The sequence below is a fragment of the Limulus polyphemus genome, unplaced genomic scaffold, assembly GCF_000517525.1.
Source record: "Limulus polyphemus unplaced genomic scaffold, Limulus_polyphemus-2.1.2 Scaffold441, whole genome shotgun sequence".
NCBI classification, from domain to species: Eukaryota; Metazoa; Arthropoda; class Merostomata; order Xiphosura; family Limulidae; genus Limulus; species Limulus polyphemus.
Genome location: NW_013666051.1, coordinates 110,595 through 126,269, shown reverse-complemented (window position 1 = coordinate 126,269; position 15,675 = coordinate 110,595). Strand labels below are relative to the sequence as shown.

At 32.8% G+C, this 15,675-nt stretch overlaps 1 protein-coding gene across 2 annotated transcripts in view; it reads left to right on the top strand.

The window, feature by feature from the left end:
* The window catches only part of LOC106458303 (guanine nucleotide-binding protein subunit gamma-1-like), a 19,616-nt gene extending 5,987 nt beyond the window's left edge, over positions 1-13,629 (top strand). Inside the window, exons 2-4 of one of the 2 annotated variants that reach the window (XM_013917797.2) lie at positions 10,262-10,335; positions 11,205-11,303; positions 11,789-13,629. In XM_013917797.2, coding sequence (XP_013773251.1) covers positions 10,321-10,335; positions 11,205-11,303; positions 11,789-11,890 — 216 coding nt within the window. In that variant the 5' untranslated portion in view covers positions 10,262-10,320 and the 3' untranslated portion in view covers positions 11,891-13,629. The remainder of the gene's footprint in view (positions 1-10,261; positions 10,336-11,204; positions 11,304-11,788) is intronic. The other variant, XR_001290768.2, reaches the window with a different exon arrangement.
* The last annotated feature ends 2,046 nt before the right edge of the window (positions 13,630-15,675 follow it).

The window sequence follows — 15,675 nt, the reverse complement described above, 5'->3', positions numbered from 1 at the left end:
GCCAAGATACGGGATAGTTCTAGAAACGTGGCGTCACTGTAGTCATGTGATCTCGATGACGCAACAATAGGTATATATTTTTAATTCTGTTTTATGTAAACACCTTGCTTCATACCATGTTCTGTTTTTCCAGTTTGCCTTACATAATATTCCAAGGGCTCACAATTAATATTATTAGACCAACTGTATTTAGACCCACACACCCCTTATCACCTGCATATCATTTCTGATGAGTTATCAGTCATCTTATTTCTGTTTCTCTTGTAACTACTGCTAAACAGGAGTGGGGTTGTGCTTCTGTCCAGTCAGGAAAATTATTCTTAATAAAGCATACAAGTTTAATATTTTGTACTGTTTTCTCCCATTGTTTTATCTGTGTCACATCATGGATTACATGTTGTTTTTTACATATTTTAATTTTACTAAACCTTAAAATAACCTATTGCAAATAAAAATGAATTTTAATGTGTTTAAAACAATATTTAGCAACCAGTCAATAGACTGTTGAAAAATAAAAGTTACAGAGAAGGGCTTCTTTTGCCCTCCTGCATGTTAGGCCAGACTTCCAGGACTAAGTAAGTACTTGTACATATTTGACAGAGGAGTAGATAACACACAAGTCAGGAATGCATTGTTCACACTTGAACTGTGTTGGTTATGCACATTCAAGAATTTAGAATGTTTTTCATTTCATAGTATTTTTTTAATTCCTCTATATCTGGTTTTTGTTGTACAATAACTGTAACAGTTACAATTAATTTTTAATGTGTTTTTGATGTTTTGTTAAGTATACATGTATTGTTGTTATCATGCATATGCATGCGGTAATTGTTATGAAACTGTTTTTCATATAATGAATTATTAATTCTAATGAAAAACCTAATTGAGGACAATTTCTTGAAACAACTGCAAAATTAAAGTTGGTTATATGCAAAGTTATACCTTATCTTGATATTCAATATGCAAAAATATCATTGTTGGGATATCAAGTATAAAACTAATTCTTGCATGTGGTTTGATGTTTAACTTTATTATTCACTGTGGAACAAACTTTTTAAACCCTATCAATTTGTCCTGCATTGAGCTCAGTTCCTTCTGTTCCATTCTTTGTGAGAAGAAGCTAAAGCTCCACCTATGGTGTATGTTGTTTTATTTTCATAAGGATGTGTGTGTGTCAGTGAGTTTGTTCATACATTGGATTTATATGTATGGAGTTTCTTCAACTGTAGGTGGTGTAAATAACTTAGATAAAGAATGGACAATAAAATTGTGATGTTTAAAGAAGTAAAGAGCAATTTTAAGTTACAAAAGTTCATTGTGATTGGAGATGTAAATAACCCACAGGATTGTTGTATAATTTAGTCATTCCAGTCTCTATAGAAATAGCTATACATGTTCACAATTTAAACTGTCTTGACTCCTCCTTTTAACATTTAATAGGGAAATATACAGTAACATTTACACAGTTACTTAAACTCAAAATTATTTTAGGAAAGAAGATTATGAATTACAATTGAAATAGTCAAAAAGCATGTATGTTATCAACATTATAATTTCATATGAAATGGTGTTTGTTTATAATTTGTTAGTTTTTTTTTATATGTAATTATGTTTGTGATGTTACTGATGTAGATTATATATATATATATATATCTTAGAAGTTGCAAATAATGATATGAAAATGAATGTAACTGATATCGTGTATATTATTTTTTTAATGCATAAGGATCTCCATAAGTTAAGTGAGTAGTTTTCTATTTGGAAATCATTTTGAACATTGGCAAGTGGAGATTCATTCATTTGCATTATAGTAGCCTGGAAGGAGCTTATAATATTAGCTATAATAAAAGAAACTAAGAGAATTTGGAAAATCTGAAAGTGGTTACAAAAAATTTACCATATAATGCTTACATCGTATGTGAGCAAATTATGTTGCCGAGAATTTGGAAAATCTGAAATTGGTTACAAAAATTTACCATATAATGCTTACATCGTATGTGAGTAAATTACGTTGCCAAGAATTTTCATAAAATCTACAAAAAAGAGTAATATATATCTGCCATATCATAAAATTGACCATCATTTGGTGTTTGCGGTGAGTTAGAAGTGGTCTGTGAAACACCATTTGTAATTGATCATTTGAGTTGAGTACTAGGTTACAGTTTAAGGGGTTGTGCCATCAGGTGCTGACCCCTCATGTGGAGATTGGCTGCCTCACAAGAGGTAGAAGAGAGTTCCTTTACTGATGTTAACAGTGGCCTTCTTGCTGGTTAAACTGCCATATTGATTCCTTATTCTTTGCTTTTCCTAGGTGCACATACAGTACTACATTTTTCCAGCAGTCTCATTCCCTTTGTGTTGACAAAGCCCTTCCATGGTTGCCATTTTCACCTTACTAGAGTAAAGGATATCTATTTCATACAAGTAGAGTTGTGCTGGATTTGCTTTTTCATTTAGCTGCTTTATCCCTACATGGCCTGGAACATACATCCAAGTGATAGTGTTACCATGCAGTTGCTTTGCTTTCTGCCATTAGTCTGGGATCATTGTAGGAAAATTATAACTTTGAGGTAGACCATTATTGTTGGTGTTCCAGTCCAATTTTTAGCTTCCATGTTTTGTGATGCATCTTCTGGTAGTTAGTGCGGCTATGACCCATCTTACACGTGTTGCATTGATACTTATTCTGAACAATGTTTTCAACAAAAAGACAACTTTCAGATCTAAAACTATTGCCAAGGTGTTCAGGGCAACTTCAAAGCCTTCCAGTATGTCAGCTATGAATTCAGCTGTGTTGAACCAAGTATCTCTTCCATTGCAATAGCTACTTTATGATGATGGTAGTAGTGATTCTGTCTGATAGAAATGCACTCTCGCTTAAACTTTTTCTGGGATCATGCGAATGGTACTTAGTAGGACGATGGTTGGATGGCCTTTAAGATGAGAGTGATCCATCTTGGTTTTGAGTTATGATTTGATAAAGACATCAGTTCATATTTCAGGGATGCTTCTTGTTGCCTAGCTGTGTTGATACTTCAACAGATTGTCTTCTGTTAGGTTCTTAAAGATGAAAATTCTTATAACATACAGAACTTGAGTTCCATCTTTAGATGTATTTATGGCTCTGTGTATCTCATCTGAACTAAAGATTGCTTCCATATCCACATGTAGTTGTATTTCAGATAGGGATTGCTATAGCTTAAGCCTCACTTGCATGTCACCATGGTCACATTAGTTATTGTATCTTGCCTTGGTTTTCATCTTTAGGTTGTAAGTGTCAACATTAGAAATGACTGACATTGAATTATTTTGAGTTCCTTTGTTAGCCATAAGCTTGTGAAAAGCCAGAACAAAATGCTTGTGAGAATGGTTTTGCTATGCAGTTCATCCATTTCATGCCATGTGTTTTGGAAATGAATCACCTATAAATAGCAGAGCAATCCTTGCTTACTCTGCCTAGTTGGATCATACTGTATCTCCATGAACTTATTCTGTGTTTGATTGTGTGCTTTCCAGGCTTTATCAATATCACTATTCCATCAATATGGGTTTTTTGCAAAAGTTGATGTGACTTTGCTACATGGTGAAGAGGTACTTGATGATACAAGAGCTTACAGGAAGTTTGTTTGACATTCTTGTATCCGTTTCTAGATTTTTTTTATTTCATTTCGGTCTTGACACAAGCTGATCCATTCAGACATTATATCCCCTATGCTAGTTAGAGATTACATTCAAAGTGAGATTTGCAAAAGCAGTCTGTATAGGGATGCTCAGCGATTCTTGTTGATTCATCCACTTTTTAGTAGTATGAGGTTGGTGGCTATGCTGTGGAGAGCAGAATGTAAACTTTTGCCATTAGTGTTTTCATCTGTATCCCCAGTGGAATGTCTGACAATGAAGTCTCCTACTGTTTGATACAGAGCAGTGTCATCTGGCAGGAACTTCCAGTTTTCAGCTGATGTGTTGTATTAATTTTCCTTGTACACATTGGTGACTTGGATTTGTGTGGGTAACTTCCAGTGAAATATCTGAATGTTTTTTAGTTTACATTGGTGATTGTTTGACTGAGAGCTGTCATGAAGTTCCTTGTGGATGCTGCTGTTGTGTTTAACTGCACTGGTCATCCAAGCCTTTGGTTTGGCATGTGGTACGAAGTTCAAACCAGTGAGATGAACTTCTCAAGATCTGAGAATTTATTGTGTTGAAAGAATATTATGTTATAAGATTCAGAGAGCATTTCAAGGCAATAGTTACTTCCTCTGATTCACCTAATATTGCAGTAACTCCTAATAATGTGAGACTAGTTGTGTTTAGTGCTTTTTTTTGCATTTTTCTTTTACCAGCTCAATGTTAAGGCTTCAGTTTTCTTGTACTTCTCCTCCTGCTGACTCGCAGACTTGTTGAGCAACTAGAAAAATTATTGGAGATATCAAGTAGTTAAACCCTAACTTGTGTAACTTTTACTTTTTCCAAAATTAGTAACAATTTTTCTGCATGGTTAAAATTTAGTTGCTTTCATAGTTGTTAGCTTGACCACCAACTTATCACTGCATATCTGATTATTAAAGCAGTAATCTTTCTTGCCATTTTTTTTTATGCATCAAGAATCTTATGGCTTCTAACTTATCTAATTATACTAACACACACACTTGTAAAATTTAAATTGTTGTTTGCCCTAATCATACACAAATTTTGGAAGCAGGCTAACAATATGTAATTAGAACTGATATATTAACTTGATTAATGTAATGAAAATAATGAACTAGTCTCTCCATTTATTTGTTTTTGATTTTTCCAGCTGTCTAGTAATTGAAATTATGATTAAATCAATCATTGCTATGAAAATAACATCTAATGGAAATTAGTGTTTTCTATTATTCCAACTATCCAGCAATCCAATAATGCCATTATTGATGTTTCATTAGTTCAAATTTATTTAGCTTAATCAATTAGTGTCATGACTTATAAAAATAATCAATTAATCAAAATTAGGGTTTCTGATTATTACTATTTTTGTTTAACCCAGCTATCCAAATACTTGAAATATTGTCATTATATTTGTTTGTTGATAAGCACAAAGCTACACAATGGGTTAGCTGTGCTCTACCCATTTTATGTGTATATATATATATAAATATATATATTGCATCTCATGAGAATAATTGAATATAATTGACTAATGAGCTTCACAACTAATTGATTAGCAAGTTTAACTATTCACCAAGCTCTAAGTATGTTTTAAAAAAAATCTTGATTTTGACCAGTTAAATAGATCAGAATCACCATATCAGTAACATTTTAGCCACATTTATAAATTTAATTAAAAAAAAACTATTTCTAGTAGAATGCCCACAAGTCTAAAAAAAACATTAAATGGAACAATTATCAGAAAAATATAATTACATGCTAGTAATGCTGCACAAAAGTAGCAGTTTATGTTAAACGCTTTCATTGCTCAACCACACATCTAGTCTTCCCTGTTAGTTTGTGTATTTTTTGTAAATTTACTTATAAAGGTATTTGTATACTTGTTCCTTTTTACCTTCTGTCATTACACTTTACTGGTCTTGCTTTTTAATAACTAAATAAAAAGCCAGATACTTTTAATACTTGACTTTAAGATCACTTTAGCTTCAATATTTATGAAATATATGGAAAAGGGTAGGTGTGCCTGTCCTGATGATTAGGCTGCTGAACTCTCATTCTATGGGTCATGATTTTGAATCCTATCACAGAACTTGCTTACCATTTCAACAGTTGGGTGTTGTAATGTGATGGTCAATCCCAAAAATTGGCGGTGGATGGTGTCGTGTTGATTAGTTGCCTTCCCTCTAATCTTTCACTTCTAAATTAGGGATAGTTAACATGGATAGTCCTCAAGTAGTTTTGTATGAAATTCAAAACAAACAAATTCAATGATTCTAAGCCATTTTCATAACTGAAATAAAAAATTTTGCTATTAACATTGGTAGCAGTTGTTATTATTTTGCAAGTTTGCAGTCTTGTGCTTTTCCTTAAAAAAGTGGTGCACAAACTATTTTTATGGAACCCATTTCTAAACATGCATTTTGTTGTGCCTCACACCCTGTATAAAATAAAACATCTTAAAAAGGTACGTAGCATGAAGCAAACAGTTTTAAGTTTACTCACCAATTTAGTGTGAAGGATTGGCTTGATGGATATGGAACCCATTTCTAAACATGCATTTTGTTGTGCCTCACACCCTGTATAAAATAAAACATCTTAAAAAGGTACATAGCATGAAGCAAACAGTTTTAAGTTTACTCACCAATTTAGTGTGAAGGATTGGCTTGGTGTGGGATGAGGTCCATTCTTGGCTGAAATGTTGACACAGCAACTTCAAGATTCCCTCTACCTGCAGTCAAGGCTGCTGTGTTGTTTTGATTTTTGGCAAAACAGAAAAACACTGCCTTGCAAAAGTATGTTGATGTGAAAGATAAAAGCATGCCCTTTGCTTTTCTTTAGAAGTCAAAGTAATCTTTACAAGCAAGCATTCAGAAGTTCTCAAGGGTCTTTGAGTTGAATTCTGCCGAAAGTTTTAGAACTGGATAATTCTACGAGCTTTTCTTGAGCTGTCATTGGCAGATGAGGAGTTATGCTCTTATTAAATTTATTCTAGGTCCAATTGTGTTTTCCTGTTAATTCTCAGAATTTATCTGCAAATTGACACTTAAGTGTTTAAAGAAGAATAGAAACACCTTCACAAATAAGACTATGATTTAACTCATTTTCTTACAAGAATTCACTGAGGCAAGGAAACATTTTACAGTTTGTAGTCTCAAACTGATTTTCCATAGCACAAGTTTTTTGTGAAGTGCAGACATTTTGTCACTCAGCCACAAAATATTGCTATTCCAATTTTGCAGTGACCAGTTAAGGGCAATGAGTTTATCTAAAATATCATCCTGGTAGCACAATACTAGAAGCCATTTTTATCCACAAAATGCACTGCAAGTGTGGAGTTGCAATCTAACAAAAAAAAACAAAGTTGATTCCTTAGCTTGCACAATGGAACTGAGTACCTTCCCATAAGACAACCAGTGTACCTCTGTCATACGTGGATCACATTTTTCCACAAAGAATGGAAAATAGCTTGTTGTTTTTAAAGCTATTTAGCACTTTGTTTGCTCCAGGCTGCAATTTCTTTGAAGTTAATGCTTCACTTTGTGTAATGCAATATGTAAATATTACACCTGGAGCAAGAGCACTTACATTAGCTCTGAATCCTTTCTTGTTTTACATAAATGCAGCTATCCCAACACAATTAATTCAAGAAAGGTTGTTTGTGGTGAAAATCATATCAACAAGAGAGAAGATAGCTTCCCCTTCCAGTGCTTGATAAAACAAAAACTTTATGCACTTCCTCTTCATAACAGTAGCATACAACTACCAGAAACTTAGTTAAATTTGCAACATGTATAGTTTAATCAAGTTGGATATTGAAGTTTGGACTGTTCTTGGTGCATGTTATCAATTGCATTTATACGTCGGCAGAGATTACATCTATATACCTTGTGGAAATGTCACGTGATAAAGGGATAAATTTGAGAGCCTCACCATACTGCTCTCTGTGATCTCACATGTTTTCAAGTTTTTATGGCAGCAGGAAGAAGTAATGTCTCTCCTATATTGTGTGGCTTCGTACTTTTTCCCATCAAATAAGATGCTTCTAAGGAAGCTTTCAAGGTTTTTGATGAAACAGTGACCTGCTTTTCTAGAAAACTACCTTTCCCTTTCAGTTGTTTTACTTGTTCAGGGAAGAACTAGACCTAGCATAGCCTGGTGGTTAGGGTGCTTGACCTGCATTCTGAGTGTCGCGGGATCGAATTCCCAATCACCTAATGTGCTGGTCCTTTCAGCTGTTGGGGTGTTATAAGATGATGGTCAATCCTACTTTTGATTGGTAAAAGCGTAGCCCAAAAGTTGTCAATTGGTGGTGTTGACTAGCTGTCTCCCCTCTAGTCTATCACTGCTAAATTAGAGACAGCTAGCACAGATAACCCTCAAGTAATGTTGCACTAAAATCAAACCAAACTCGATGGTTTTACCCACATGCTCTGGGTGTTTAGTTTCCAAATTTATTGCATGTTTATTTGGCTTCATGCTATCATTAGCTAAGACCTGCATATAGATAATACACTGGTTGTTCCTCATTATCAACAATTCTGTAAGTGAAACCAGATTTTAAATAATCCTCCTGGTACTTGTGCACTTTAGTTTTTGGTTTGGTATTCAGTTTAACCAACAGTAGTAGTAGAGACAAAAACCAAGGAAATGCTTGTGCCAACTAAAGAGCTATCAGTTTGTTATTCTTCATTATCACCATTATTTAATGATTGTTTGTTTACTTCTGACCTGTCACTTAAAGAAACACAAGATAGTTTTTTGCTAATATCTAACATTCAATTACACATGTTTTTGTCAAACTAGTAAATGTACACTAATGTCCAAAACTTGAAGCTAACAAGCAGCCAAATGTGTAAAAAAAAAAATCTCACGATATCTTGGCCATCCAGTCAACAGTCACATTGCTTTTTGCATGGAATGTAGCCATGACTATGGGCTACATTCCCAAATCATTGGTTTGTTAACATTGATATGATAATTAGGGCTTCTTGTTTAGTGTATTTAAAGCATCTCTGTGCCTTTATTAAGAGAAGGTTATTGTTTCCTGTATTTTTGAATGCTTCTAATAAAATAAAATTTTTAAACATTGCACTTGTGATATGTTAACAGCTATTTTATGCTGAATTAATCAAATCTCTCCTTTAGCTAGCAGCAAAAATATGTATACAAATGAATATAATCGAGGTTTAAGTAGTTAAATGGGGGGAATGAAATATTAATTAAACATGTTCAGGGATGACTGATCAACATCACCTGTCAACTCTGTTCCACTCATAAAATAAGGCAAAGCAATTAGTGGTTTTAAAGGCAACTACCTTGTTTTATAATTTAAAGATTTCAAATTATTGCCATTAAACAGTAAGGTACAGTGTTTTGGGACAGTTAACAGCCACTACCCAGAAAGAAATGTATCAGATTTCCTGGACCCGAAGTAAGGAGACTTGACCATTTGTATAAAACTGCTCAAATACAAGATTATTTGTATATATGAGAGGTTAATTCCATGCTTAAAAATAAGAAGAAAGAGAGTGAAATGCACAATTAACCTCTTTCTATTTACTGTTCAGTGTGGAATTAACCTCTTCTTGTTCCTTTTGCAGCTGACACACTGACACAGCTCCCCACTCTAACCTATTTGCATATATACTGTACCTTGTCATTTTCCCATGTTAATTGCTGTTGCCATAATGATAGTAATATTTTTTCTGCAATTTCAAAAACGTCTTTATTTTTAAATTCATACTTTCTGATATAACTTATATGCACCTATAGTTATAGTTGAACTCCCCTCCCCCGCCAAATTTTCGGGGGCATGTACCATAGTTTGTGCACCACAGCTTTAAATCATGTAGATAACTAATAATATGAGTAATAAAGTGCACATTATTTTGGTCAGAAGCTATTTAGCTGTTTGGTAAACAATTATACCTGCATGATTATAAAATATTTTCATGTTATAACATTAAAGAAAAAAAAATCCACTCCCCCCCCTTTTTTTTTCACTTATCCTTTGGATTATGATAAATTTGACAATTTTTAGTTTTTCAAATGTTATTAACATTTATCAACATTAAAGGCCATTACTGTGATGTATTGTTTATAGTTACATAAATGTGATTTCAAAATAAAAGATAACACAACCTTGTTATGTTTATAAAAACTTGGTACTTTAACTGAAAAAAAATGAGGTTTTTCAGTAAATATTAGCATCAATTATTTTCACCCAAATTTCATAATTTGTTCATTTGTGTAGTGTGTTGAACTAGAATGGAATCTGTGGTAGATGCAGCAAGAATACGAAGATGATCATACCTGAAACTAACAATTTTCAATATTTTTCTAAGAATATATTAATGCAACTTGGATGTGTATCATAATAAGTACACATATAACATTGTAGCAGTAACATTAGAGGGTTTTGCTAAGTTATTGATACGAGTAAATGTACTGCAATTAGAAATATAAAATGTCTTCCACATCCTACTTTGCTGGTTGTATATAACAGTTTATTTGCTGGTATTAATAGTTTGTAGCAAGGTGTTCTCAAAGAGAGCTTGATTGGGTCTTCATAAAACTTTTCACTGGCCTATTAACTTGTTTCTCTTTATTCCAGCCATTAGTGTGTAGTCAACCTCCTCCAATTTGTGGCTAAACTTACAGGAGGAAGCCATTATGAACAATAAACAGGTAAGATTGGAGAGTAGCCTGCAATCTAGGAAGTTGGCTCACCTCAGTGCTCTGGATGAATCTGTCAACTAAAGTCCACTACATCTTATTTAATAATGCTTCTGTTGTAATAAAATGCAGCCTTGCATATGTAGAGATGTGGCTTTCTCAGTATTTGTGTGCAAATCTTATATGATGCACACCTTTCTGGTGTGTTTCTTCTACCTTCTTTGGTATTTTATCTGTGTGCTTAGAGATGCATCTGTCTGCCTCTAATGTATTAATTTTTGGCATGTATACCTCTAACAAGCATGCGCTTTCTTCATAGCTAGTGGTAAACACATCTAAGTATTGGCAATGATGTGTGTTTTAATATATCTTTAATGAATGCTTTCACAGTTAAAATTGTTAAGATGTGCTAACGGTCTTCATTATGCTGACTGAAGGCATTTAGCCAAAATAGCAGTTTACATGAATGGATATACCTGATGGTGATTCAGTTAACTATGGCTTGTCCAGGTATATATATATATGTTGATGATAAAGAGAGTGTGTTCAACTGAAATCTCATGTAGTTTCCATGTGAAACTAAAATAATATAAATTTCTTAATTAGTTATGCTAATGATACTGATAGTTTTTATTTCTAATAGAGGTACCACATTCATTTTCTGTTGTATTTGACCCTAAAGCAGTGTTATCTACTTTAGAGATATGACCATAATGCATGGAAATATTTAACTTTAATTTTTTGAAGAATTAAAATCCAGCTTTTTACTTAAGTGTTTGTATAATTCCTTATTTTATAACAGGATGTTAAATGGTATTTTATTGTAAAGTAGGTTAAAAACAAACCATTGACTTCCTTGGAAATTTTTCTTATCATTTTAGATGTCCACACTACAACAGCAGAGGAAGGTTGTAGAACAGCTACGCCGAGAAGCTTCCATTCGAAGAGTGAATGTTTCTGTGGCCATTGAAGATTTGAAGGTAATGGTGGGTTAAACCATGTTTTTTTATTCTAGTAACTAAATTATTTCTTGACATTTTTTTGTTTAATGGAGTGTTAATCTTAAAAGAAATTTTTTTCTTTTTATAGAGTAGTAATTGAAATTTTATTTTTCAGTATTTTTCAAATGTATTTTGTATAACTGAGTTTCTTTTGTTTAATAATATTCTGAATGGAAAAAAATTCTCTAATTTATACTTTTCTTTTTTTGAATGCTTTCTATGTGATAATCATAGTTATGACTAATATTTATTTCAAATCCAAAAAGATTGTATTTGCAAAAAAAATGAGAAAAGCTGACTATTTGACCAGTAAAATGGTTTATGTTTTTCCACAAATTAGGCTATAGAATAAAATAATTGGAGATATTATTGAACTTTGAAATGCACTATGTAATGAATTATAGATTATTTTATAGATCATTTGGACTCAATATTTTTTTTTTTTATATTATTTGTTTTTCCAGAAATACATTCAAGAACATGAAAATGATGACTATCTGCTTGTGGGCTTCCACTCTCAAAAAGCCAACCCTTTCAGAGAAAAGAGTTCCTGTACAATACTCTGATAAGGATTTATATTTTTTTGATCTCCTGTTCTTCAGCATAGCTATAATGAAAAATATAATTATGTCCATAAATGACATAACTAAACAGAATGTACAGTTTTTTTCTTATTGGAACTTAATCCTTATTGGTTGGACCTTCACCTATCAGTTTCCAAATGTTTCAGTTCAATAAAAAGAAAACTTTCCGTTAAAGAGCTTGGGTTGTAGAACAGGAGATCGATTTCATATGCTGTTAAGCAGCTACATTTTTGCAGTAATTTCTTATTTTCTGTTTCAGTTTGAAAGCTCAAACTTACCTGGCACTTAATGAAGGAAGTTGGTCTGTAATAATTAACAACAGATATTGTTAACAAAAGATATAATGTTCTGTATAATAATACAAAAATATCATGTTTATTTCATTAAGTTAAATGTTTTCACAAACCTTGCCTAACAGGCACTGCCATGTGTAAGGTGTTTTCTTTGAGTAATTGCAAACAACTATTAAACTTTTGTTACTGTTGGAAACTTATTGCTGTCCAATAGCTACAAAATGCCCCAATATAATCACATTTGAGAGTTTTCATAAATGTTTACCCTATAATGATCTTCTTACATGTGATTCCAACTGTAGTTGTAGTCACTTCTTTTGTTGTTATGATTAGGTTGATTGTAGTAACATTATAACCAGTTGCACACTTTACACAGAGACTAATGGTGTGCAGAAGATTGAATCCAGTGGTAGTTTAACATTCAGTTGATCAAGTCTGCAGGATTTCACTGGAAGTTTCTGAGCAAGTTTTAAGGAGAAAGTTAAGAAAGTGATTATTTCAGCAGCATTTTAATGTGTTGACTTGTGGTGGCCCAGGCTCTTAACTTACATGAAAAAAAGGAAAATTCAAATAGCAGTACATCATACATCAGGAAAATTAAGATGCATTTAAAATGATGTTGTCAACAAAAGGTGAACTGTCAGGCTTCTTCAGTGTGTGTTAGTTGTTTAGATTGCTATTTTCAGAGAAAATCTTAAGTTGTTAAATATACTTTCCTTAATATATAATTTTTTAGCATTGCTAATAGATTCCCATAAAGTAGTGCTGATTCTTCAGACAACAGTATCAGACTTTATGAGGTTATTAATCTGACCTATGTAAATTCTAAAAACAATGATTTGTGAATCTGTAATTACCTTTTTGTCTGTAGAAGGAAATATTTTTAGAAAGGAAAGTGGTGCTTTGGAGAACGAGTGTGTTGACCAGCCTTAACATTCTGTGTTGGCTTATACAAGGTACAAAATAACTATCAGCTAGCATGAACAGAAGTTGTCATATGATGAGAATCAAGTATATACTTGTTCTTAAAATTTTTGTTTTTCAATTTTTAACAGTGGCAGATACATCTCATGTTTTTTACAAACTTCCAGTGACAAAGCCCATTTGCTTATCTTTTCTGCAGTGTTGCAACAATCCATTAGTGTCTTGTTATCTTTAAATAAGCTTGGAAGTTAGTTCTACCCATTGTGAATAAAATTGTGTGGCCAAGCTGAAATGTTGCCAAATCTATATATCTAAGTGTAAGTACTCAGCCTGTTTGACTACTGTGCTGTTACTAGAATTGTATGTATTGATGTGAAAAGCGCTTGTGTTGGACAGCCACGGAAGAGCCCCACCGTGACTGTCATACCTTGTGCTTTATAACTGTTACGTATTTTCATCTTTGTATGGTCTAGTGTAAGGTAATAAATAGCTTGACATCTATTAGTATTGGTTGCATTTGTTGTATTGTATGACACTTATCAGCTGTGATGCAAAGAGAGCTGTGAGTGTATGTGTGTGAATTGTTCACATATACTTCTTTTTTTGTTAAATATTCCTTTATAATGTGGCTCTGTAGCAGTGGCAGAGAAAATAGATTAAAAAACCAATGATCTGCTATGCTCTTAATTTTCAATGAGCACCAGAATTAGAAAAAATCCTGTTTTAGAGAACATATTGATAGAAAGACAAGATAATTTCTTATCAGACTTTCTGTTTAAAAGAAACTGGTTTCAATTAATCTTTGCATTAAAGCCCATTCTTCAATATTTTGCTAATTTTTTCAGTGTTAGCATCAGGTTAGTACCTTTTACTTCTTACTGACCCAAATTTCACATTTCTATTGTCTCTTAAGTTAGTCATTGTCTTAGTTCAGTTACATTTGTTTCATCAATAAGTTTTCAAGATTATTCAGATTAGTATTATACCATTACATTCTCATAGTTTCCAAAACAAACTTAAAGGATCCAAGGCAAAACTATGTTATTAAATTCGATTGAAAATATAAATTCTTCCTTGGCCACCAAAGATGAAAACAGTTTTAAAACTTTCTTGTAATTAAATGCTGGACTTACCTGACAAACTGACTTAAATTTTTGGGTAAACTTCTTCGCAATCTGTATTTTTTAGGGTACACTTATTCTGACATAGTTTCTTCCACTGGGGAAGTAATTTTTAATCATATATAAATAAAACCTGGCTGCCTACATTGCTTACCTGGCACTTAATACTATCCCTAATTTATTTTATTGAATAAAGCTATAGAAATATTCCAATTTTAAATTTACTTTGGTTCATGGGTGGTGCATATCAGAGGCTTATAGAATCTTTGCCTTCCCAAATAAATTGTCCCTCTCGGGACATTATTCTCACAAACTCAAAGATATTATATACAGTATTTGTGGAGAGAGGGGTACAGAGGGATCAAAAGAGGGTATATGTGAGTCACTGAGAAGAACTTATTCACTTGGGAGCATGGACTGATTCTTCCCAGTTGTGCAACCCAGACATATTACAGAATAGCCTATCCAAACAAAAGACTTACTTGCCACCTATACTTTGGTTTGAATAAAACCACCAGTACCTACATATAATTACAGTGTCTGAAATTCCATTTTGCTTTCTTTTTCCTGTGGAATGATGATGTTTGTCTCATAAAATTATTATTAGAATATTAACTGTGATTTATAGATTTTCGTACAAGCACACAAAGACCCCAAATCAAAAAGTCTGACAAAAGTATACTTGAGAAGTAAAAGGAAAATATGAAAAGAATACTTAATAACTGAACCAAAGTTAGAAAAAAAAATGGAACAGCTATTTAAGTTTTCCCAACATAATTTTAGAAGAAATTCTTCACCTCTTCTCTCCCCACCTCCCCAAAAAAGATACTTGATAATTCTTTGTAAGAGATCCCACAAATATTCATGTGGTGACTCAAAGCCCCTAGCAACATGATGGTTGAAAACACCACAGCTGTTATTTTTTTACAAAAATTACAAAACTGGAAACTAAGAAGTCCACCTATTAAATTATGCTATATAGATAATAGTATCCAATTAGGTATTTTTCCAAAAGGTAAAAAATATGAAATAACTGATAATCAATAGAAGAGAGATTCCATTCAGTCATTAACATCTTTTGTTGTTCTTTGGTATTGACCCATCAAAATGGTAAAAAAGTAAAGAATTTTATAATTCTTTGTTGCTTTAACCTATATTCCACTGTTTCACTTTCACAAATACCCAAGTGTCATAGTACGTTCTGTAAGGAAATCCCAAACCCATCATGAACCATTTATAAATATTTGAAGATTATCCTAATTCAAAGAGAAGCATATTCTAGAAGGATAAAACAAAGGATGAGTTGAGACCAACAAAGAAGAATATACCCATAAAAACTAGTGGCACTGCCGAAGCAGGCAATGATCCAACAAAATTGTCAAAAAACCTCTTACCAAGGAACTTGGATCCTCTTTGCCATATGTTTAAC